Source organism: Thamnophis elegans, chromosome 12 (assembly GCF_009769535.1).
Source record: "Thamnophis elegans isolate rThaEle1 chromosome 12, rThaEle1.pri, whole genome shotgun sequence".
Lineage (NCBI taxonomy): Eukaryota > Metazoa > Chordata > Lepidosauria > Squamata > Colubridae > Thamnophis > Thamnophis elegans.
Genome location: NC_045552.1, coordinates 34,757,564 through 34,782,301, shown reverse-complemented (window position 1 = coordinate 34,782,301; position 24,738 = coordinate 34,757,564). Strand labels below are relative to the sequence as shown.

Below are 24,738 nucleotides of genomic sequence, written 5' to 3'. Positions count from 1 at the left end.
TATGTTAACTTTGGGTACTTTCTTTCCCCTCCTTACTTATTAAATTGATGATGTCGCCTAGTTGGGTAATGAACATCAGCAAGAAAACAGCTAAGCTCAGAGAGCACCAAGGGCTCCATGGTTTTTCTCCTTCTTCTCTCCTTCCTCTCCTTCTCCTCTTTGCAAACCCCACTCCCTTTTAGCACTGATGATGTTACCTAGTTGGGTCATGAAACGTTTGCAAGAAAACAGCCAAGCTCAAGAGAGTACTAAGGACCTCACTTATTAAATTTCTGCAAAATTCAGTTCTTAACGAAGGCACCTTGAAAGAAAATGAAACCTTTTCTCTTCTCTTTATCACAGACTTGGTCCACTGACTCCTCACCAAGATGCCGTTGGTGAAACGCAATATCGAACCCCGCCATCTTTGCCGGGGGGCCCTTCCTGATGGGGTGACCAGCGAGTTGGAGTGTGTGACCAACAGCACTTTGGCCGCCATCATTAAACAGTTGGGAAGCCTCAGTAAGTGGGCAGGTTTCGCACAAACTCCTTCACCCCCGTTAGTCAAAGCAGACCGAAGTAGGGTGCAGTTGCACCAGGGAATTGGGCTTGAGAGTCTCCAAGTCCCTTTCAGTTCCACGAATCTTATTTAATTATTTTATTTAATTATTTTATTTAATTTTTAAAAAATTATATGCCACCCATCCTGCCAAAAGGCAACTCTGGATGGCTTTCAACCAAGTTGAAATATAATTCTCGGCTGCATTAATAGAGGGGTAGAATCAAGAACATGTGAAGTTCTAGTACTGCTTTACAAAGCCTTAGTAAAGCAACATCTGGAATCCTGCATCCAGTTCTGGGCTCCACAGAATAAAAAAGATGTTGAATGCAGAGAAGAGCAACAAAGAGGATTAGGGAGCTGGAGGCTACGTCTTTGGTTCAGTCTATTGCATCAGGCCAGGAAATGGGCTAATTCAGTAACCAGCCTAAAGTAACGTAAAGGTAGTCCTTGATTTACAACAGTTTATTTAGTGACCATTCAAAGTTACAAGGGCAAAAAAGTGACATGACCATTTTTCATAGTTATAACCTTTGCAGCATCCCTATGATCAAGTGATCAGCATTTGAATGCTTGGCAACTGATTCACACTTATGACCACTGCTATGTCCTGGGGTCACGTGATCCCCTTTTGTGACCTTCTCACAAACAAAGTCACTGGAGGAAGCCAGATTCACTTAACAACCAGGTTACTACCTTATCAACTGCAGTGATTCACTTAACAACTGTGGCAGGAAAGGTTGTAAAATGGGATAAAACTCATTTAACAAATGTCTCACTTAACAACTGACATTTGGGACTCAATTGTGGTCGTAACTGTACTGGACTCCGAATTGAAACAGGCCTCAAGAAATGGCTCTGAGAATAAAGGGAAAATGTTGTTTACTCTCTCTGCAAACTGATAAAAATCTCTCTGGTGACCAAATGGAACCAAACTTCAGTGCATCTCTCCATATTCCTCATTAACTTTAGGTACTTTCTTTTTCCCCTTACTTATACTTTACCTACTGATTGGATGCTGCAAGAAAAAATAATAATAAAATTGATGCTTTTAACATTTTTATTAAAAGAACTGGAAAAAGAAGGAACTAGATTTTGAACCCATTCCAAAATAACCTATCAAAAATTCTCAGCAGCCTGAACCCATTTTAAGATGGACTATGAACACCCGGCTGCTCAATATTATTTGCAAAGTACAAATAGCATCACCTGCCTTTTGCCCAACATGGGGGGATGTGTGTGTGTGTGTGCAAGTTTTCAGATGTAAGAAGTCACAATTATTTCACATGTGATTTGGTTTAAAAAGAACAACCCCAGGTTTGCACCTTTCTTCAGTGCTGTGCATCATTTTGATCCCCTTCCTTGGACAAAGTGACCAACAAAGGAAATTATCATATTGCAGTTTCACGCTTTCCGAAGGACTGGAAATTGTCCCGCTAGGTCCATCCAAGAGTTCAGAAACCCAGAACAAATTGGAGTTGCTCACATTGATTAGGGAGGGAGACTTTTCCTCTGCTGAATTTATCTTGCCTATCTGCATTGATTAATTATCTGCAAAGCCAACAGTAGCATTTGAAGGTCAGCTGGTATTGAAGGCTGGTGTTCATACGGCTTTTTCCACAGCAGAGTGTAAACAGGGGGTCCCATGTGCCTCTAAAACATTAGTGAATCATCTCTAGAGAGAAGAGGTTAATGCTGGGAATGTTTCCTGGGATCTTATCCCACCTAAAGGGGGCAGGGTGGCCTAGTGGTTAAGATGCAGGGCTTGTCAACCAGAAGGTTAGCAGTTTGAGACCCAAGCACCGTGTGACGAGGTGAGCTCCGGTTACTTGCCTCTGCTCCTGCCTACCTAGCAGTTAAAGAACATGTAAATGTGAGTAGATAAATAGATACCACTTTGGTGGGAAGGTAACAGCGTTCCATGCACATGTAGTCGACATGTAGTCATGCTGGCCATATGACCACAGAAGTGATGATGTGATCCCCTTTTGCGACCTTCTGACAAATAAAGTCAATGGGGAAGCCAGATTCATTTAACAACCATGTTACTAATTTAACAACTACAGTGATTCACTTAACAACTGTAGGAAGAAAGGTTGTAAAATGGGGCAAAACTCACTTAGCAACTGTCTCACTTAGCAATAGAAATTTTGGGCTGAATTCTGGTCATAAGTCGAAGACTACCTGTATCTGATTGGCTGACTAGAGAGATCATTAGTCCAAACTAGGAACGGTACTAGTTATGGATACCATCTGGAACAATGTTTCTCAACCTGTGTGACTTAAAGATGTGTGGACTTCAACTGCCAGAGTTGAAGCCCACACATTGGCTGTGGAATTGTGGGAGTTGAACTCCACTTATCTTAAAGTCGCCCAGTTTCCCAAAATCTTTTTTGAAGGCCATCTCTATTTCTGCAGACCTCAAGTGGGCTTCTCTTTTAACTCCTCCTCTCAGGCAGACATGCTGAAGATATTTTTGGAGAACTCTTCAACGAAGCCAATAGCTTTTATTTGCGGATGAACTCCTTGCAGGAACGGGTGGATCTTTTGGTGATCAAGGTCACTCAGCTGGACTCCACAGTGGAAGAAGGTACTGGGGGGGGGGTGTTCAAATTTAGGAAGGTTCTCAGTCATCCAGGTCTTGGTTGCCCCAAAGAGGCTTTTTCAAAAGGCAACTGGACTTTGTTTTTCCTTGAAGACGTTTTGCTTCTCATCCAAGGCGCTTCTTCTCTTCTGACTGAATGGTGGAGGATGGAACGAACTGATGCCTGCCAGGGATGTGAATCTTTCTATTCTCCACATTCAGTCAGAATTGAGAAGTGAAAGACCTTTAAGGGAAAACAAAGTCCAGTTTTCTTTTGAAAATGCCCCTTTGAGATGATGGTCTGATTGAATAGATTTTTATAGTTCAGCCTAGCCTTTTTCTCTGCTGCTCCCTGTCTGAGTCATATTTCATCCCCACTTCGAGAAATATCCCCACCCACGCCCCCTCCTTATTATCTTCTGGCAAAGATGACTTTGTAAGTCACAACCACATTGCCTGAGATTGTATGCAAAATCCAGCCACCTTGATCGTCGATGCAAGAAGATTCTTCTCCCCTCACTCCACCTTTTAGTGAGTTATTTAGTCTTAATGATATAGACTTATTTTTTTCCTAACTTTCTGCATAGCACACAATATAATAATAGATTTTTACTTATGACAGTCTTTCTGCTTTCTATCGTCTGCTGACTAAATACCAGTTATTAATAAAATCACATTTAAAATTGTTGATAACTGTCAATATCATGCATCAACTATTCAGCAGGGTGTTTATAGAGATTCTCAATCATCCAGGTCAAGGTGTTTCTTCAAGAGGCAGCTGGACTTTCTCATTTTTTTCTTTGAAGACGTTTCAATTCTCATCCAAGAAGCTTCTTCGGTTCTGACTGAATGGTGGAGAATAGAAGGATTTCTTGCAGTCATCTGGTCGTTAGTGCTCTCTCTGAGAGTTGGTGGCCCTTGGAATCACCTGATAAGTGCAATTGGTTGTGGAAGTGGCATCAATGACTCTCAGAAAGAGTGATAATGACCAGAGGACTGCAAGGAATATAAATCCTTCCATCCACCATTCAGTCAGAACTGAAGAAGCTTCTTGGATGAGAAGTGAAATGTCTTCAATGAAAAACAAAGAAGATCCCATTGCCTCTAGAAAAAGCACCTTTAGGATATTCAGCAGGTTTTGCAGGGGGGCATGTGTGTGTGTGTGTGTGTGTCTGTGTGTGTGTGCTTTGTGTATGAGACAGGATCATAAGCATATCCTAAACAGCGCCTGATTTGTGTTTCCAGTCTCCTTGCAGGATATCAACATGCGGAAGGCTTTCAAGAGCTCTACCATCCAGAATCAGCAGGTGGTCTCGCGCAATTCGATCCCTAACCCTGTGATGGAGATGTACCAGCGTTGTGATAAGCCTCCGCCCTTGAATATCCTCACTCCATACAGGTAGAGCGGGGCAGGGGCACTGCTGGTGGCTTTGCATCCATTAGAAGGCATGGCTGGCTGAGGAATTCTGGGAGCTGAAGTCCACAGGTCCTCCAGTGGCCAAGGTTGGAGGCCCTGCCTGAGAGGAAGGACTTTGACCAGCAGGAGGCTGTCACCTAGAGGTCTTTATGACAACAGTTGCACAAGGTGGAAGGTCTGGGAAAGCCTTGGGAAAGGGCTACAGCAATCCTCAAAAGTTTATGATCAATTTATAATTTGGATTATGACAAAAGTGGGGATTTATTGATTTGTTTCTTTTATTGATATGCTGCCCATCTAACTTTGAGGTGACTCCAGGTGGCTTACAGCTAAGGAAACCTTTGGAGAATTATTGCTTAAAGCCTCTTGCATTGGGACATTCTGTCTCTCTCCCTGTTTCTCTCTCTCTCTCTCTTCCCCTCTCTGTCTCTCTCTCTGTCTCTCTCTCTGTCTCCCTGTCTCTCTCCCCTCTCTCTCCCTGTCTCTCTCTCCCTTCCTCTCCCTCCCTCCCTCCCTCCCTCCCCCTCCCTCCCTCCCTCCCTCCCTCCCTCCCTCTCTCTCTCTCTCTCTCTTTATGAACTAAGCAACTGTCAGTTGCCCAAATTTCAAGAGAATATTTATTCTGCACAAAATATAGGAGATAGTAACTCTATAAAATTAGGGCATTTTTTGGAAACCTGACAGTGAGACTTTTAGGATTCTGCATCTCAATATTCTTGCAGGACTCCACCATTCTCCACTTCTTCCCCTCCTCCTCCTTTTCTTCCCTCTCTTTCCCTCTTTCCTTCTGCATCTCCTCCCTCTCCCTTCCCTTCCCTCATTATCTTGTTGGAAAGAACTCAGAAAAGGATTTTCCTCCTCCTCTTCCTCCTCCTGATTTCTCGTGGTTTCTTTATTTTCTCTTTGTTCTGAGCTGCTGGATCCCTTAACATCAGGTTTTCTCTTGAGTAAATATGATGATTAAAATGTTCTGCTGTAGAAGCAAATTTCCTTTTGCCACCTTTCTTTCTCCAAACTTCTTTTGTTGTTCTGAAATTAAAGCTGCTGCCTGAGGCCCCTCACCCCCTTCCCTTGACTGGGGGTCTTGACTGTGTGCTGTCTCTGCCCATCATAATCAAGTCTCTCTCTCTCTTTCTCTTTTTCTTTCTTTCTTTCCTCCCTCCCCCCCTCCTTTCTTTTTCTTTCTTTCTTTCTTTCTTTCTTTCTTTCTTTCTTTCTTTCTTTCTTTCTTTCTTTCTTTTCCCCTTGCTCTCTCCCTTGCCCTCCTTTCCTCCTGCTTGCTATTTCAGAGATGATAAGAAAGATGGCTTAAAATTCTATACGGACCCATCCTATTTCTTTAACTTGTGGAAGGAGAAGATGTTGCAAGCCACAGAAGACAAGAGGAAAGAGAAACGCAGGCAGAAGGTAAAAGCAGCTGCAGAGCCTGGAATTCCTGGCCCAGTCCAGGAGGTCCTTGACTTACAACCACAATTGGGATCAGGTGGTTAAGTGAGTTTCTCCTGATTTTACAATTCTAATGAACTAATCCCTCTATAGCCCCTCCCCTACCCAATGAAGCCTCTGGGATAAGAAGTGAAACGTCTTCTTCTTCCTTAAGAAAAAAAACAGCCCAGCTGCCTTTTTAAAAAGTGTCTTTGAGACAGCGATGACCTGGATGATTCAGGATCTCTGCAGAGTGATTTTATGACCTTTTCTGCCACAATTTGTGAATCACCGCAGTTGTTAAGTGAATCCACTTTTCCACCACCCTTGATTTTCCTGGTTGGAGGCCAGCCGGGAAGATTGCAGATGGCAATCACAGGATCCCAGGATGCCACAATTGTTGTAAATATATGCTGGTTGCCAAGTCTGCAGATTTTGATAATGCAACTGTCCTGCGTGTTACTTTTTTCAGTGCTGTTGTAACTTTGGTCACTAAACAAACAGTTGTAAGTCGAGGACTACCTGTACAGGTAGATGCAGCTAAACCTCCATCCAGAATGGTGTTTTTTTATGAAGAGGCAACTGGATGTTCTTTGTTTTTTCTTGAAGACATTTCACTTCTCATCCATAGGACAAGATTCAGCAGTCCATCTGCATTTAAAAGACACAGGCCAGTCTTTTAAAGACAGCAAAGTCCACATTTTGGACAGAGGACGGCTGGTTTGAAAGAGGGGTCAAAGAGGCCGTCTATATCAAAATAGCCCTCTCTCAACAGAAGGGGAAGGATAGGACATCATCTATCTCCAGTCTACAACACAGTCCTTTCAGCAGTTCCAAGAAGGCTCCACACCCATTTGCACCACTCGGGTGACCCTGAGGACACAGACAAACCTCCAGGTGGCCTCAATGACTCTCTCAAAGGATGCAAAGGACCAGCTGTCTGCAAGGAGTATAAATCCTTCCATTCCCCACTCTCCAGTCAGAGCTGAAGAAACTTTTTGGATGAGAAGTAAAAAGTCTTCAAAGAAAAATCCAAAAAATCCAGTTGTCCCAAAGGGACAACCTCTGGGATAGCCATGACCTGGATGACTGAGAATTTCCATAGATCTCCATCCAGAAATAACAGAAGACAGAAATATGTTTATGTGGAACTAAGGATAAAATTCCTGACAGTGGTGCTCCATCACCGGAAGTTTTTAAAAAGAAATTGGATATCTGTTTATCTAGGATGGTATAAGGACGCCTATTTGGCAGGGGGTTGGACTAGAAGACCTCTAAGGTCTCTTCCAGCTTTATGATTTTATGAATCTCACTTTTTTTAAACAAAGAAAATAGGTGTGTCCTTTCAAATTTGCTTTCCCATTCCCACTCATTGTAGGGTCCAGCACTACAGGTAACTCAGCAGAGATGTGCTGCAAATTTTTATTAGTTTATCAAAATATAAAATACAAAAAGAAATGAGAATGATAGGAAAATAGGGAAGGAGAAGGAAGAAAGGAAAACATGTAGGGGAAAGGGGAAAAGAAAAAAGATAAGTATTGACCAACGACTCCTTTTGGTTCAGTAGAATAAAATAATAACATGAAATCTCAACTTTTTAGTTTTATATGATAATACATACTAGTTATTTCTATAATGACAAATCTATCTAATCAGCAAACCCCAAAATTAAAAAAATCATTTTACCCACCTCAAGCACAAAGTCCAGAAGTGATTTCCAAGTAGAAGCAAAATTAATTGTCTTATTTTCTTTAATCAGAGCAGACAATTTAGCCATTTCTGCTAAGCCCATCAATCTTTGCAGCCATTTGTCCATTGTGGGAATCACAGCAGGAGTGAGGAGGGACGGAGAGGATTCCCCCCTCCCCCATGATCCTTCATCAGGGCCAGGTGTAGAATAGGGTGTGTTTTACAATTGGGGTGGGGGGACTTTGCCCCAGCTCTTGGGAGCCATCTGGGAAGTCTGATGGCTCTTCTTTCTTCTTTCCCATCCAACCCCCTCCAGGAGCAGCGACTGGTTGAGGATTCCACACGGGAGGTGAAGAAAGTGCGGAAGGCGCGCAACCGGCGACTGGAGTGGAACATGATGGCTTACGATAAAGAATTCCGTCCAGATAACAGGTTCTCACCATCCCCATATCACATGGCTTCATCGGAAGGATCACTGTCCCCAGATAATAGGCAGGTTTTGTGAATGACACATCTCGCTTGGCCTCCTCCGTTGCTTTGACTGCCATGTCTTGCTTGGCTTTGTGGTTTTGGCTTCCAAGGGCTTTGGGGTTGCTTTGGTGGAAGAGAGCATGCAGGCCTTTGGGGTAGGTGGGAAATCTGTGCCATTCTTTAAAAGCATGAATATCTGCTGCTCAGGGACTGCTGGATTGGGGCGAGGGGTTGGCTGGATTGATGTGGTGCTGAGCCGAGCAGTTAATGGCACCATTTGGAAGATGTGGAATTGTGCTTGCACCACCTTTGCTGCATGCTTCTCATCTGTCCCTTCCCCTTCCTTTCTTTCCCCTGTCCTCTTTCCCTCTATTTCCATCTCCCTCCACATTCTATTCCTCTTTCTCTTCTACCTTCTCCTCTTCCTCCACCTCCTCCTTCACCTCTACCTTCTCCTTCATCTATTCTTCCTCCTTCAACTTTACCTTCCTTCTCCTCCTCTATCTGTACATGCACCTCCTCCTCCTTCTCCACCATTATCACCACCACCTCCTCCTCCACCACCTCCTCCTCCTCCTCCATCTCCATGCTTGCACATGTTAACAGTATGGCTTTTGGCACACCAAACCCTTGGTTCCAAGAGGTAATAGATACCATCAAGTCCCTGCCATCAATTGGATCCTCTGCTCGTCCCCCCCATTCCTGCCCTCCAGGTGGACAACCTCTTGGTGTTTTTGTCTGCAACAGATCTTATGCATCCGATGTAGCTGATCATTCCTACCCAGCCAGTCCTAACCATCCTGGCCAACAGATGATGGCTCCAGCCACACATCTGGCCACCGAGAACAAAGAGGTGGTCCTGGTGGCCACCCAGGTCCAGGATCAGATCTTCAGGCCCTCGGCAGTGGGAAGCCGGCAGAACAGCCTCAGCCGCGTGCAGCAGCCCCATGTACCACAGCCACCCGAGACCATGTTAAATGGACCACGACCTCAGATAATCAAGGACTATGGGTATGGATTCTGGTCTACTTCCTTTTACCTGTCCGTCATGACTTTCCCCCTAAGCAGGAAGAGTTGGTTTTTTTCTGAAGCTCCCAGGTGGAAAAATTCCTCTTTCCAGAACTACAGAAATGTGATGTAATTTATTCTAGGGGTGACTTCAGAAACCAGATTATAACCCCTTTCTTTTCCTTTTTTTTTTTATGGACGGGCCCCAAATAAGATTCAGTGCCCTGAAATCACCATTGGAAAATGCCACCTAGAGGTGGGGGGCCTCCAAACTTGGCAATGTTAACCCCCAGAATTCCCCAGCCAGCATAGCTTAAAGTCTTAAAATCCACAATCTTAAAATCTTAAAGTTGCCAAGTTTGGACACCTCTGACCTTGAATGAACTCCTTTGATGATCATCTCTTGACAGTCCTAAGACATTCAATAATCCCTGTCGGATGGCAGCAAAGGAAGGTTCCTCCTGGCGGGTGCTCCTTATTTCAGCCAACTGGGGAAGTGGGAGATTTCTTTCTCAGGCCAAGCCTGTTGAGGCCCTCATCCTGGGAACCTTTCAGCCGTCCCCAAACAGAGCTCTCAAAGAGAGGCCAGGCTGCCCAGTGGCATATCTGCTTGCGTCAACAGGGTTCTGTCCCCTTCATGAACATACAGGTCATTGTCAACGTAAAACCACAACTGAGCCCAACATTTATGTTGCTAAGCGAAACATCTGTTAAGTTAATTTCCCCCCATTTTAGGACTTTTCTTGCCACAGTTGTTAAGTGAATCACTGTAGATGTTACGTCAGTAACATGGTTATTAAGTGAATCTAGCTTCCCCATTGACTTTGTTTGTCAGAAGGTCACAAAACCAGGTCACGTGATCCCTGGATGCTACAACCGTCATAAGTACATGTCAGTTGCAAGCATTCGAATTCTGATCAAATGGCCATAGGGAGGCTGCAACAGTCATAAATGTGAAAAATGTTCATAAGCCACTTTTTTCAGTGCTAAATGACTCTGGCTTCCAGGGCAAAGCCAGGAGATCATGTGACCCAGGGACACTCCAACCATCGTAAAATCGTGCCAGTCCCCAAGTGTCTGAACTTTCATCTCGTGACCATAGGGAGACTGCAATGGCCATAAGTGTGAAAAATGGTCATGTTACTTTTTTCATGCCGTTGTAACTTTGAATAGTCACTAAGTGAACTGTTGCAAGTCGAGGACTACTTGCAAGGAGCTTCTACATGGGAGTGATTTCCTCTAGCAGCCTTCCTCTGCCTCCAGACAGGGATCTATTTATCGTCCATGATGAGCATTTTGGCTGAGAGTGGATCTAGAAGAATGTGCAAAGGCCAGGATTTCTCAGCTGAGAAGCGGTTGCTATGGGGAATCTTCCAGCCAGTCTTTCCGTGTTCCAAGGCAAAGCAGAATCATTCCTCATTGTTCTTATTATAAATTTGTTCCCTTCAGCTTCCACATCAGTTTATCCCTGGCACGAAACCTGTTAGGGGTTTTTATACTCTTTTGTTTGAACATGACGCATCTTATCTATTTTCTTGGAACAGGCTTTGTTTGAAAGTCTTTCCATAACACGATGTGATTTTTGGCTAAAGTTTCTTTAATTTCATATGTTTTTATGCCCATTATCTCCAATAAGTGAATTTTTGCAACTTAAGGTTGTTGTTTTTAAGTTAACTGTTTGCAAAATTTGATAAATTGTGTATCATTGGCAGATTGATTCAGGACTTTTCAACACAATAGCTTTTATTAAAATGTGAATTATTTCCTTAGGTTGGCTGAAGAAATGACTCACATTTTAATAAAGCCAATATACAAATTTCTCATGGTGCTTGCTTGTATATTAGACTGTCTAGTAAGTGCTGCTGAGGCATTGCATTTCTGCATTCCTTTTCATTGGAATTAAAAAGTATCTTCCATTCTGCAAATAATTTAATGTTATATTACTCTACAACTGGCAACCTTCTCTCTGGTCCTAATTGATTCACTTTCAGTGTAATCATGTCAGTATTGATAAATGGCCCCTCTAATTATCCCTTAATTATTCCACTTTCTTTACCCAGCGGAATTTCAGTTATTGGTTTCTTTCCAATTAGAACTGTTCTTTTTTACTATAGAAAGAGGTCCACGGGCCAAAAGGGAAGGAGAACTTAAGAGAATGCATGGAAGGTTCCTTTCCTCGCTAAAGAAGACATAGTCACAAGGATGTAGGACCTAAGGGGGAATCTCCCCATTAAGGCCAGAGTAATTTACAAGCATCAGTAATGTAATTGAACCTCACCTAACAAGCAAGTGTTGGCAGTTGTGCTTTACAACCAAGTCAATTCTAGGAGGAAAAAAAGAAGACAACAAAGACAATAGGAAAGCAATAGGTTATCAAGAGATGGATTCACTTCACTTTCACCTTTTAATTGTTTGGATTGTGTAGATGTCCACTTCAACAGATGTTTATGTATCCCTCAGCCTTTTACTGTAATACTCCACTTGGCACTGAGGTCTTTAGGGACATCATCTCGCCCTCTTATAGGAGATTCTCCACCTGAACCTATGTAGTGATAGGACTACCACCATGTCCACCTAATGTTAAGGAAGAGGACTTATTTCCCCAAAAATAAGACCGGGTTTTTTATTAATTTTTGCTCCAAAAGATGCATTAAGGCTTATTTTCTGGCTAGGTCTTATTTTGGGGAAATATACTAAACATGTCCATCCGGCTGATAATCTTAACTGGGGCTTATTTTGGGGGCATGGCTTATAATTACAAGCATTTTGAGAAATAATTATGCTAGGGCACTTATTTTTGGGGAAACACGGTAGTTTGGTGTAGTGATTATAGCACCAGGTTAGATAGTGGGAGAGCATGAGTTCTAGTTCTGCGCAGATGTGTAGAGTGTCCTTGGACCAGTCACTTTCAACCCTAGAAAGAAGGCAGAACACTTTCATAGGAGAAAACTGCACAAAATCTATGAGGTAAACCAATGCCACTTTTATTGTAAAGCTATAGTAACCAAATCTTGCAAATCTGAATGTGCTTCCATCTCCCTCTATCTTTGGGCAAATGAGGGAAGAGCTTGTCTGAATTGTTTTTGTCAGGGTTCCGACCGATGCCCTAATTAAACCATGAGCATCAAGCCAAACTTCAAAAGAAATCCAGTCATTTATTAGGAGCTTCATGTCGTTTGGGACCCTGTTTCCACCTCCCCCCAAGGTGTGTCATCAATCACATTCCCCAAGGAAGCAATTTCAAGGGTGGTGGAAATCACTCCCTCTGACCATTGTGGGTCATCCTGGAGATGACCTTGGCTTTGCCAGATGGAATGTGCTTTGTTTTGACTGAAATGCAAGTTCCTTGATGCAGCTGCAAGGCTTGACCCCCCCATCCCCCAGCCCATAGCAACTCAAGAGCAGGTCAGGAATGCTTTGTGAGTTGACAATTTTCTCAAGTTGCCTTCTTGGACCAAGCTCAGGTCCCCTTACCTAAGCAGTGTCTTGGTAGACACCCTTCCTTTTGCCCTTGAGGCAATTCCGCCGGCCCTATACCCTATGTAGTCAGCAGCACTTGAAGGTGAACATGCATAAAAAGGGAAAAGTTCAGTGCCTCCTGCCCATTTGTATTTCCATGTCAATGCTACATTAATGGCATGCATAGCTTTGATCATGGCCAAATAAGCATAAATTTATGTTTATTGAGAAACAACCTAGAACTAAAGAAATATTTCCTAATGGTGAGAGCAATCAACTAATAGAATAGTTTGCCTTCAGAAGTTGTGAGTGCACCATCATTGGAGGTTTTCAAAGAGACTGGACAACCATTTCTCAGAAATGGCGTAAGATCTCCTGCTGAAGCAGGGACTAGAAGACTTCTGTGGTCCCATCCAATTGTATTATTTTATGTTCCAAATAAAACAGCAATTCCATGCTAAATATCGGGGGGGTGGGGTGGTGGTCAACAAACAGGACTTCAGGACCATGGACAGCAGCCTCAATTGACACTGTAGAAAAGGGTTGCTCAATCCCTGGGCTCTGGCCCACATCCAGGTCATGGCCTATTCGGAATTGGGTCACATGAATGACCGGGTGTGCATAGCTCAACTGGCACAAGCAGTGGGTCGGTAGGTATTTACATGCATGTGCACCGGCCCGCCTCTTACACAAGGTGAGCTGCACGGACGGTCACATGTTCTCCTGCTAGCCACTCACATAGCCCAATTCCGAATAGGACATGGCCTGGTAGTGTGCTGCAGCCCAAGGATTGGGGACTTCTGCTGCAGACAAAAATGCATTTCATAGATTCCTAGGGCTGGAAGGGACCTTGGAGGACTTCTAGTCCAACTTCCTGGTCAACACCATCCTGGACAAATGGAATGCTTTCAAGCAGTACAATCCTCATCTTATTTAAAGGTAGCCAAGAGGTATTATAATGCAAAGCACAGATTAGAATTGCAAATGATATTCAGAGAAATGGTTTCTTGCAGGAAAAGCACTTGTCTTTCTTGGTTAGAGCATCATCTAAGGTAATTATCTTGTGGGCAGTAAAAGACAGCAGCGTATTTTAAGGTAAGCAATAATTATGGATCAGATGAATATAGAAACAGCCCTGGTCTTCCTTTTCCTTGCCTAGAGACAAAAGGAGCAAATATTAGGACAAATCTGCATTCATTGATTATGTGGGATAAAAATGCATCGGTTGCAGGAAATAAAAAGCTTTAAAGGACACTCAATGGATTTAGGAAGCTTGAACCATCTTGCCTTAAGAAGCTTCTCTCTAAATTAACATCGAGGAAATGGGCGATCCAGAACTGAAAGGCGGAATGGAATTGAGTCAGCTGAGGCTGTTTTATATTAGACAAACTGTGATCTGCTGGGTCATCATTTCGGAGAGATTTCCTCACGAGATTCCTCAATCTCTTCAACCATGGCAGAGCTTCTAAGGTACAGGTAGTCCTCAAGTTGTTAAGTGAATCACTGCAGTTGTTAAGTCAGTAACACAGTTGTTACCATATTTTTCGGACTATAAAACACAGTGAATATAAGACGCACCAAGATTTTGAAGAGGTAAATTAAAAAAAAAGCTTTTGCACTCTGCAGGCCTCCCAAATCCTCTGCAGGCCTCGTTTTTTGTGAAAAATGGGACATGCAGAGTTGAGAGGCCTGCAAAGTGCTCCTGGGGGTTAGAGGGGAGCAAAAACGAGCAAAAAATGGCCCACTTTTTGCAAAAAAACAGGGCATACATAGGCTTTGGGAGGCTTGTAGAGTGGTCCTGGGGGCTGTGGGGGAGCAAAAACCAGTCCATTTTTCACTCATTTCTACCCTCCCTAGCCCCCAGGAGCACTCTGGAAGCCTCCTAAAGGCTCTGCACGGCCATTTTTGCAAAGAGGATAGGGTTTCGGGAGGCCAAAAATGCTGTATTCAGTGTATAAGACGCACCCAGATTTTCAGCCTCTTTTTTGGGGGAAAAAGGTGTGTCTTATACTCCAAAAAATACGGTAAGTGAATCTGGCTTCCCTTATTGCCTTTGCTCGTCAGAAGGTCGCAAAAGGGGATGACATGACCTAAGGACACGGCGACTGTCATAAATATTAGTTGATTGCCAAACATCCAAATTTTGATCATTGTGCTGCAATGGTGATATGTGTGGAAACTAGTCATAAGTCACTTTTTAGTGCCATTGTAACTTCAAATGGTCACTAAATGAATTGTGGTAAATTGAGGATTAGCTGTACTGGAAAAGTTCTTAAAAATTCAGGGAGGCATTCAGAGGTGAACCTGCCTTCAAAGTATCCCATGTCGAACTGCACAGCAGAGTCAAAGAGCAGATGTTGACCCCAGGAAATCTTTTACACCATTTCATATTATGTCATAAAGTCCTTTGTCATCATTTTAGGTCTTAAAATGTTTTATAAAATTTGCCAAATTTCAATTCCATGGGAATCATGTTCTATAAGTTAGCCCTTAGTTTAGTTGAAAGGTTTAGCCCTCGATGCCCTTTTTTTACCCGGTTAAAGGTTGCAGGCAAGAGAGTTTTAATAGCATAAGGATGAGCCCCAAGGCTCATTATAAGTGCAAATCTTTCCCAGGTAAAAATAATGGATTATCAATCTGATTTTTGTGTGTGCAAGCTTTCCTAAACAAGGTGTCCTCTAAAACACTGGTATCTCTAGAGGGGGAGGGGGGAATTAACATCATGATATCATTTTGCAATTAGTGCAAATGTTGCATTAATGGCATAATTCATATGATCATATATAGGTAGGCCTCAACTTACAACCATTCATTTAGTGACATAATGGGACTGAAAAAAGTGACTCATGACCATTTTTCATACTTATGACCATTGCAACATCCCTATTTGGACACTTGACAACTGACTCATATTTATGACAGTCACAATGTCCCGGGATCCCATGATCCCATGTTGTGGCCTTCTGACAAGCAAAGTCAATGGGGAAGACAGATCCACTTAAGAACCGTGTTACTAACTCAACAACTACAGTGATTCACTTAACAACTGTGACAGGAAAGTGGGTAAAATGGGGCAAAATTCACTAAAGAATGCTCTCACTTAGCAAAAGAAATGTTGGACTCCTTTGTGGTCATAAGCCAAGGACTATGTGGAATGTGTCGAAGGCAGAAGCAGAAGCAAAAAAGAGCAAGAGAGAAGGCCGAGAAGGCCTAGGGCAGGGGTGTCCAAAGAGCCGAGGTGGCGCAGTGGTTAAATGCAGCACTGCAGGCTACTTCAGCTGACTGCAGTTCTGCCGTTCGGCTGTTCAAATCTCACCGGCTCAGGGTTGACTCAGCCTTCCATCCTTCCGAGGTGGGTAAAATGAGGACCCGGATTGTTGTTGGGGGCAATATGCTGACTCTGTAAACCACTTGGAGAGGGCTGAAAGCCCTATGAAGCGGTATATAAGTCTAACTGCTATTGCTATGCTGGCTGGGGAATTCTGGGAGTTGAAGTCCTCGAGCCTTAAAGTTCCCAAGTTTGGACACCCCTGGTCTAGGGCTTTAACCATGGGTCTTCTGAGCCACCTCCCCAACCTCTTCAGCAAAAAGGCAGAGAAAGTTAGGCAAGGAGAGCTTGTTGGAGCTTCTCCCAGTTAGTTTTCTGGTTCATTTTATGTGTTGGGAGACCACACAACTGGACAACCCTTCCCTCCCATGAAATGCCTTTGTTTTGATGGGATGAAAGCTGGAAATGGCTTATTTAGAACATAGAATGCATTGGAAGGGACCTTGGAGGTCTTGTAGTCTAACCCCCTGCTCAAGCAGGAAACCTGATACCATTCCAAATGGCTGTCCAGTCTCTTTTTGAAAGTCTCCAGTGATGAAGCACCCACAACCTCTGAAGGCAACTTCTTTCCACTGGTTAGTTGTCCTCACTGTAAGGAGGTTTCTCCTTTGTTCCAGGTTGCTTCTCTCCTTGCTTAGTTTCCATCTGTTGTTTCTTGTCCTGCCACCTGGTGACCTTCTTTCCTTTCCTTCTCTTTGCAGTCCTCAACCAGTGCCAATGGCAGACTACTTTGTGCCACCTGCTCCTCCGCCCCCACCCCCCGTCATCCCTTCTGCTCAAACTGCCTTCGACAGCCCCGTCTCAGCACCTTCGGCCATGGCACCAAATGCTGCACCTTCAGTTAGCCATGCCACCTATGCGCCTATCCCTCCCCCTGCTGTGCCCTGCCCTTATTCTGTCTCTCCTCCCCAGGCTGGCCCCATGGGACCTCCTGTTGCACCTCCCCCTCCACCTCCTGGGCCCCCCACCATCTCAGCCTCCCCTGCACACACAGTCTCCCCGCCTGCCGTGACAGTGGAATCCCGGAAGCAGCCGGTGCCCCTGATTCCAATGACTGATGCCAGGAGCGACTTGCTCGCTGCCATCCGCCGGGGTAAGTCAGTGCCTTTTGCTTTGCCCATGATTTGGACCCACCTGCAGCATTTGAGCTGATGCACTTTAGTGACCCTGATTTTCCTTGGCGAAGGAAGCAAAATTAGGAGAACATCATCCCATCCCCCACACCAAGGGGTGGAATGGGACAGCTTGCTGTAGCCAACTTGCCATGGTCGTCTTGCCATGGTCAATTCACCATGGGCAACTCACCATGGAACAACTCAAGAATTCAATTTAAATGTTTAAAATAATTAAAACATTATTTCAATTTTTGTCATTTACATTTCATTTTGTCCCTCCTTTTGCATCCTTTCTTTTGTGATTCTATTCCACCTTTTCTTGGGTATTAGTGTAACTCTTGTCTTGCAGTGAGTTTTCCTTCAGCAAGTTGGCCATGGCAGGTTGGCTGCAGATGGAGGTCAGATGCCCCCTCTCCCTGAACTATAGGAGCCCACAATTGCCTTATGTGCCTTGCCTTGTTGAGGGTCCCTTTGTCCTTGGGTGGGGTTAGCAAATGAATCCGTTCTTAGTGCCATCACTCGAACTAAGAGAGACCTGGGGATCACTCTGTATAGTTAGTGAACGGTCAGGGTTCCAACCAATGCCCTAATTAAATGATGAATCTCAAGCCAAGGTTCAAAAGAAATCCAGTTGTTTATTAGGAGCGTCATGTAGGCATGTACTGAGTGGAGCCAACTCTAACCTCACTTAATTCGCTCCTTGGCTCTGACCCTGCCCCCCCCTCAAGATGTGTCATCAGTCACATTCCCTAGTGAAGCAATTTTGCAGGTTGTAGAAGTCCCTCCCTCCGGCCACTGTGAGTCTCTGTGGAGATGGCCTTGACATTTGCTGCCTGGAATGTGCTTTTGTTTTGACTGAAGTGCAATTCCCTTGCTGCAGCTGCGAGGCTCGATTCCCCTTCCCCCTCCCATGGCAACTCGAGAGCAGGTCGGGAAGACTTTGTGAGTTGACATGAACACCTTGAAAGAAGTGGTGGGTTGGGTTTCAAAAGCATGCTAGAAGTTTGCAACAAATCCACCAGATGAATATTTCTCAACCATTTTCTAATCCAATTCCAACCTTCCTTTTTTCCTGTGGCCCCCTTGTCCAGATCTCTTCTCAGATAAGGACATGCAACTGGTGCTTTTTTCTTATGTCCACAATAATAAAGGAGAATATTTGTAGCTTAGGGTTGAAATGAGGTGTCCTTGGTGGTAGTCTCTGAGCTTGGTTGTTTTCTTGCACATGTTTCATTACCCAAACTAGGCTATTGAATATAATGAAACATCTGTAAACCAAGCTCAGAGAGCAACAAGGACCCCACGGTATTTGCACTTTTATACACTTTGCTTTTTTGTGGCCTTCTCGGCATGTGTTCTGGGCCCCCATTACCTGTTTCCACCCCAGGCTCCCTTGAAATGTCCTTGTGCCCAAGTTGAGAACTCTTGCTTTAGATCAGGGCTCTCCAAACTGGGCAGCTTTAAAACTTGTGGACTTCAGCTCCACATCATGGCTGGCTGGGGACTTCTGGGAGTTGAATCCAGAAGCATTAGACCAAAGCATCACACAAAAGGGGTGAAATTCAGCAGGTTCTGACCAGTTCTGGGGAACCGGTAGCATAAATTTTGAGTAGTTCAGAGAACTGGCAAATACCACTGGCTGGCCCCAGAGTGGGATGGGAATGGAGATTTTGCAGTATCCTTCCCCTGCCAAGCCCTCCAAGCCATGCCACACCCACAGAACAGGTTGTAAAAAAAATTGAATTTCACTACTGGGTACAGCCAGTCTGAGCCTTCATCTGGGGCTTGCTAGATCAGCTGTTGCCAGGAGTCTGCTTCCTTAGATTGACCTGGAGAAAAACCTTCCCTCTTCCCCTCCCCAGGAATTCAGCTGCGCAAAGTCCAAGAGCAATGGGAACAGGAAGCTAAGAAGGAGCCGGTGGGGAATGACGTGGCCACCATTCTCTCCCGAAGGATTGCTGTGGAATACAGCGAATCAGACGACGACTCAGAGTTGGATGAGAACGAGTGGTCCGATTAAAGAAGGGGCGGTGGGCTGCCTTTGGAGCAGGGGGGGGAGGTCTCCCAGGTTTTTTCCTGCCACCTTTCTGCCACCAGGCTTAGGCGACTCAGTGTTCCTGGCAGGTAAATCACGGCTGCCCTGAGCAGCTCAGCCTCCAGGAGCTTTGCTTTTGTGCCATGTTGTGTTGTTGACAATGTTTTGAGGTAGCCTCTTTGTGGGCAGTCAGGCATTAGGGATCCTTATCTTTTGAAACACTCAGTTGGGGGATGGGTGGGGGAGGAGAAGACTGGCTTTCTCCTGAGTTTTCCCAGTGGTGAAAATGACACCCGAATTTTGTTCAACATGCTAGAAAAATGGAGCGACCTTCCCTTAGCCCTACACCATGCAAGGCAGGGGACCGTTTGCAGTCATTCCCACCCAAGATTCCAGCCTGGGCCTGACAGATTTAGACAGCCATCAATTTATGGGGATAAATTTAAGCCAACACCCTTCCTAAAGAGACCCATTCCTCAGAGCGCACAAAAGGGGGTGCGAAGAGAGGCTTCTCTCTGTGGAAAATCCAGTAATTTGGTTTCCAAAGTTAGAAGGATGTAAATCCTTCTTAAGTTTTTTTCCATTGCTTCTAGCACTTTCAACTAAACTCCAGAAAGCAAATTGGCTGGGATAAATTGCTAGCACTTTACAAGGGAAGGAGAAAAACAGGATGACAGACAGTAGATTTCAGATTTCCCTAACCTGCTGAACACAACCATAACCCCCAGCTTGCAAATTCAGCAGCTGGGCTAACTGCAGCTTCTGAGAGCCTGAATCCACAAATCCTTCGGACCTCACATAACAGCATAGGATTCCATGGGCCATGGTTTATTTTGCAAGCCATGTTATGGCCAGTAGGAAGAGTTTGAGCCTTGCTACTGTTGGCAGTCAAACTTGACCATAAGCCAAGTTCAGGGAGAGATGGCAACGGTTGGACAAAGGGCAAACAATCCCAGTTCAGATGTGACCAAGGGGAGTTTGAGAAAAAATCCCAGATTAGCAGCCATTGAGGGAGACGAATTAGCATTGCAAGATTTTTTGACTCTACTTGTAGAAAACATGAATCCCCTGTTCTTCAGAAGACTATTCTGACTCCACTTAGTGGGAAGATAGAATATTTATTTTCCCACTTTATTATTAATCTGTCACCCAGGTGAATGTGTGAATAGTGAGCCATGAATGTTTCTAACCATAAGAGTTTCAAATGTCCGAGGGAATCAGCAAAACCAGGCCAACAATTAATTTGCTGAGTTATTTTGCATTCTGATCTATAATTAATTTTTCTCAATGTTGCCATGGAGAAAACACTACATTTCCTTCTCCTTTCCCCCCCCCTTTCCCCTAATTGTGAAGAACTAAAACCAAAATTGCTGTAAAATTGCTTGTGCATCCAGAAAAAAAGTTTGCAAAATATTAATGGGAAAATTCTGATTTTTGAGCTGATATAACCAAATATGATAAAACTGTCAACCATCACAAACAGGGCAGGATGGTTTTAGGTGCTTGTTTCTTTCCAGAAAGATGCTGTGTACCTTTCCTTCCTGGTTTAATCATCTTAAAATCCTTGAGCAGCCTTGAAAATTAAAATTTTCCACCAAAGTAAGTTGATATTCACACACTTTCATAAATACCCAATTTTATAGTTGTGCCTATTTGGAAGTAAGTCCTGATTGAGTTTCACTGGGCTTACACTCACTAAATGTACATAGGAATATAATGGTAATTTTTAAAAACATAACAGTATTTGGCAGTGAATGAAAACAAGTGCCAATTCCTCTCTCCTAAGATCGCCTTTTTTTAAACTTATATTTTTCTTTTATTCAGAACAAAGTTAAAATACAAAATATAAAACTCAGAACAAAACACAAAGCAGTCAAAAAATTAAGAAAGCGTAACAAAAACCACACACATTTTTAATGTTCTGACTGCTTTGTGTTTTTCTTTTATGTCTTATTGTGATTTTTGTATTTTGTAGATCACTTAATTTTTTTAATTAGGTGAGTGTTTGGCTGTAAACTGCCCCTAAATTCATGGTTTTTCACAGCTTTGGGTTTTATTGGAGGGAGGTCTGAAGTCCCCTTTTGATTTATGGCTATGCAAGATTTGAAAAGTTGCTTCAGTGTAAGTGAATTCAGGCCTCTCTGTGGCTCATTAATACAACTGTATCTTTTTTCAGGATTGCACATCTGCTACAGAGGTCGCTCCACGGTAGCCTCCTCTTTAATGATGTGGCTGCTTTCAGGCTTGCTTTAAGTTTTGGATTCAGACCTCAACATAATTTGAAGCAATTTGGGATATTGAATTCAAAGCACCGCACAGCCCTATTCTATTTTTTTGTGGGGGGTAGAATTTGGTCCCAAGAGGTACAGTGCATTCTTTTAAAGCAAGAGTCTCCAAACTTGGCAACTTTAAGACTTGTGGATTTCAACTCCCAGAATTCCTTAGCCAGCCATGCTGGTTGGGGAATTCTCGGAATTGAAATCCACAAGTCTTAAAATTGCCAAGTTGGAGAACCTTCTTTTTTAAAGCGAAAGAATGCGCTGAGTCTTGAGGTTGCTTAATCATGCTTCTTAAATTCTGCCCTCAGATTCTAATCAAAAGTATACAAGAGTTTGCATAACAGGAAGATTCTGCTTTCCTCCTTCGACAATCAAGATAAACTAAAGTCTTTCCATTGCCAAGAAGTGTTAAGGAAATGTCTGTCTCTCAATTTTTGGCATATGCCTTTTTTTTTTGTACTGCTACATATTGTCTAAATTGGTTGGCAATTTGCCTTTGTCAACCGAGGGAGACCAGTTACATTAATGGATACCTGATTATTCTGAAGAAGGTTAGTGAAGGCTCTGCTGTAGCCCTCCAAAAATATAAGTACCCTTTTTTGTCCAAGAAAATTCTCCATACCTCCAGCAAGGAATTGGGATCCATGTAGCCTGTAGTAGTCCTTCAAGGAACAGATGTATACACAGAGCTTTGACTCCCTGAAATAAGCCTTGTGAAAAGTATGCCTATATTTTGCCCACGTCTGCCTCATTGGTCCCTTGCCATCTTCTCAATCCAATCTGCTCTTATTCCAGCCTGCAGAGGGCAGTGGGATTCTTCAGCTCATCTTCTCCACCAAGTGGTGGCCTGCCTTCCTGTGATGAGCAGGAGTGACATTCCATCCTCTGCCTGTAACTTTCTCCATTGTCAAGGTACAAGATTGGGTAGGGTAAATGGCAGAAGATTGGATAGAGAGGGAAAAGGATCAATTTTACCTAGAGAACGGCCAAGGCTCTGCTTCTTCGTCTCCAGGCTGGCTGGGGAATTCTGGGAGTTGAAGTCCAAGTCTTAAAGTTGTCATGATTGAGAAATTCTGATTTAGTATCAGGCAGATTCTTCAGTCCAGTTGCCAGATCATCATTTGTAACATTGAGATAGGTCAGGCATAGGAAATAACCCAGCACATTGTGACAGTAGTTGGAGGTACAGGTAGTCCTCAACATATAGCCACAATTGAGCCCCAAATTTTTGTTGCTAAGTGAAACATTTGCTAAGTGAATTTTGCCCCATTTTGCGGCTTTTCTTGCCACAGTTGTTAAGTGAAGCACAGCAGTTGTTAAGTTAGTCACATGGCTGTAAACTGAATCTGGCTTCCCCATTGAATTTGCTTGTCAGAAAATGGCAGAAGGGCTCATGTGACCCGGGACTCTGCAACCGACATAAATATGAATCCATTGCCAAGCACCTGAATTTTGATCACGTGATCACACAGAAGCTGCAATGGTGGTCATGTATGAAAATTTGTCACAAGTCAATTTTTTCACCGCTCTTATAACTTTGAGCAGTCACTAAATGAACTGCTGTAAGTCGAGGATTACCTATACAAAGACTGCTATCTGCTTGAGATACCTCTGGGTTTTAAGAGAAGGATAATTAGACAATAATACCAGACAGTTAGTAGGAATTGCTGGGGAATGTAGCTGATACCGAAGAAGCCATGATAGCAAGGAGGCACAAGCTATGCATATTGTGTGATTAATTATGAAGTCATACCTTGCATAGGATTATGTAGTTTAGCAGAATTGATTTGTAATTATTTCATATTGTACAGTGTTTATATAGTGGGCTTTAAATATATATCTATATAAACAGAAAAAGAGAGAGAAAAAGTTTATTTAAAATGTCAGGTTGATTCCCACTTCTTTTTTTTAATCTCCAATGATTTGTATAAGATGCTCACAAAAGAGAAAAGATTATACATATTGGTGATCTGTAAGGATCAGGTGGCCAATGTTGTTCTGATTAATTACTGGCAATTCAATGGGACCCAGAGTAAAAACAAAGGAAAAAAAATACTTTTTCAAAACCAATCAGGCTGAGGAGGCAGGAGTCAAAACTTTGCAGGATTTGGATGGAAAAAATGTGTGGCAGGAAGGAAAATGGTTCTTCCTTTCCTTGCCAGAACTATCAAGACCAACAGAGACGAGACTGCTTGAGACTAAATTTAATCAGGTTGTTTTTAAAAACTGCATGCAAAAAGATTGGATTGTTGGTGTTATTGCACTTCTGAGAAGCGATACAGTTGGACAAGGACATATGCAGTTCAAGCACTCCTCCATAATGGTGTCTAGTTAAAATTCTCAAGAGGATCCACGTTAATTTGTCCAGTGAGCAAGGAACTCTGCAGCAGAAGGAGCTTCAGGGGGGATCTAAGAGGTGGAGGGGAATGATAGTATCAGCATTATGGCGTCGCAGCATTGCTTTCAGTGTTTTGTCAAAATCCCCAGATCCTGAGATGTTTTGCGCACTGTAGTATATATTTCAAGAGTGAATCAGTAGCAAAACCCCCAAATAAAAGCAGATAATAGAATAGAGATATGGAACTCCTAATCAAATTTAAATTGGGAATGTTGGTCAGATGTAACAGAATAACAGAGTTGGAAAGAATTAAGGAAGTCTTCTAGTCCATTCCTCTGGTCGAGCAGGAGACTCTATTCTAAACATTCTGGATAAATGACTGTCCAGTCTCTTCTTTAAAAACTTTTTTATTGTGATTATTTTCACTGTACTCAATTTGGACTCTAGCTCACTTTAGGAAATACATGTAATTTAATTTAGTTTAATAATTTGAACTGGATTTTCAACTCAATGGAGAGAAAGTATGTTTGTTCAGGCTCAAAATATCCATTGAATCCCCAGATTGGATCTGAATTTTGAAGTCATTCAGTTCTATCTGCTGGTTTGCTTCAAAAGGTTCAGTCTGAAGATGCAGTTCCATTGAATTACTTCCCGGTCAAATTTTTGAGTCAAATATTTCCAATCAAATAGATAGGATTTCTGGATTTTCCTTTAGACCAGGAAGCAACACACTTATTATCTGTAGAGATTCTCTATAAATCCTTCCATTCCCCATTATCCTGTCAGAGTTGAAGAAGCTTCTTGGATGAGAAGTAAAATGTCTTCAAAAGAAAAAAAAGAAAGTCCAGTTGTCTCCTGAAAAAGCACCTTTGGGACTACACTCTCATTGCTTCCTAGTCACATTAGCTGAAGACCGCCTAATCCTTCAAACATGGCTTATATTCTTGTCCTTAGTTCCATTTAAGCCTCCACAAATGGACTCCCCCTTTCAGTTGGAGTTGTTGTCAGCATTTCCTGATGACACCAGAGGTTACCTTTTTCCAAACTTCTGT

At 43.2% G+C, this 24,738-nt stretch overlaps 1 protein-coding gene across 1 annotated transcript; it reads left to right on the top strand.

Annotated features, from left to right (window-relative positions):
* The first annotated feature begins 354 nt into the window (after nucleotides 1-354).
* On the top strand, nucleotides 355-20,920 carry LOC116515274 (wiskott-Aldrich syndrome protein family member 3-like). Its single transcript, XM_032227209.1, has 8 exons — nucleotides 355-501; nucleotides 2,994-3,128; nucleotides 4,368-4,521; nucleotides 5,829-5,946; nucleotides 7,970-8,145; nucleotides 8,872-9,135; nucleotides 16,621-17,012; nucleotides 18,897-20,920. The coding sequence occupies exons 1-8, from the start codon at nucleotides 369-371 to the stop codon at nucleotides 19,052-19,054; spliced, it is 1,530 nt and encodes a 509-aa protein (XP_032083100.1). The 5' UTR covers nucleotides 355-368; the 3' UTR covers nucleotides 19,055-20,920.
* Nucleotides 20,921-24,738: the final 3,818 nt, after the last annotated feature.

Excerpts from the sequence above, each read along its gene's own strand:
- LOC116515274 (XM_032227209.1), top strand. The coding sequence starts at position 369 with ATGCCGTTGGTGAAACGCAATATCGAACCCCGCCATCTTTGCCGGGGG. Across the intron at positions 502-2,993 it reads TAAACAGTTGGGAAGCCTCA|GCAGACATGCTGAAGATATT; the intron begins GTAAGTGGGCAG and ends TCCTCCTCTCAG. Across the intron at positions 3,129-4,367 it reads GGACTCCACAGTGGAAGAAG|TCTCCTTGCAGGATATCAAC; the intron begins GTACTGGGGGGG and ends TTGTGTTTCCAG.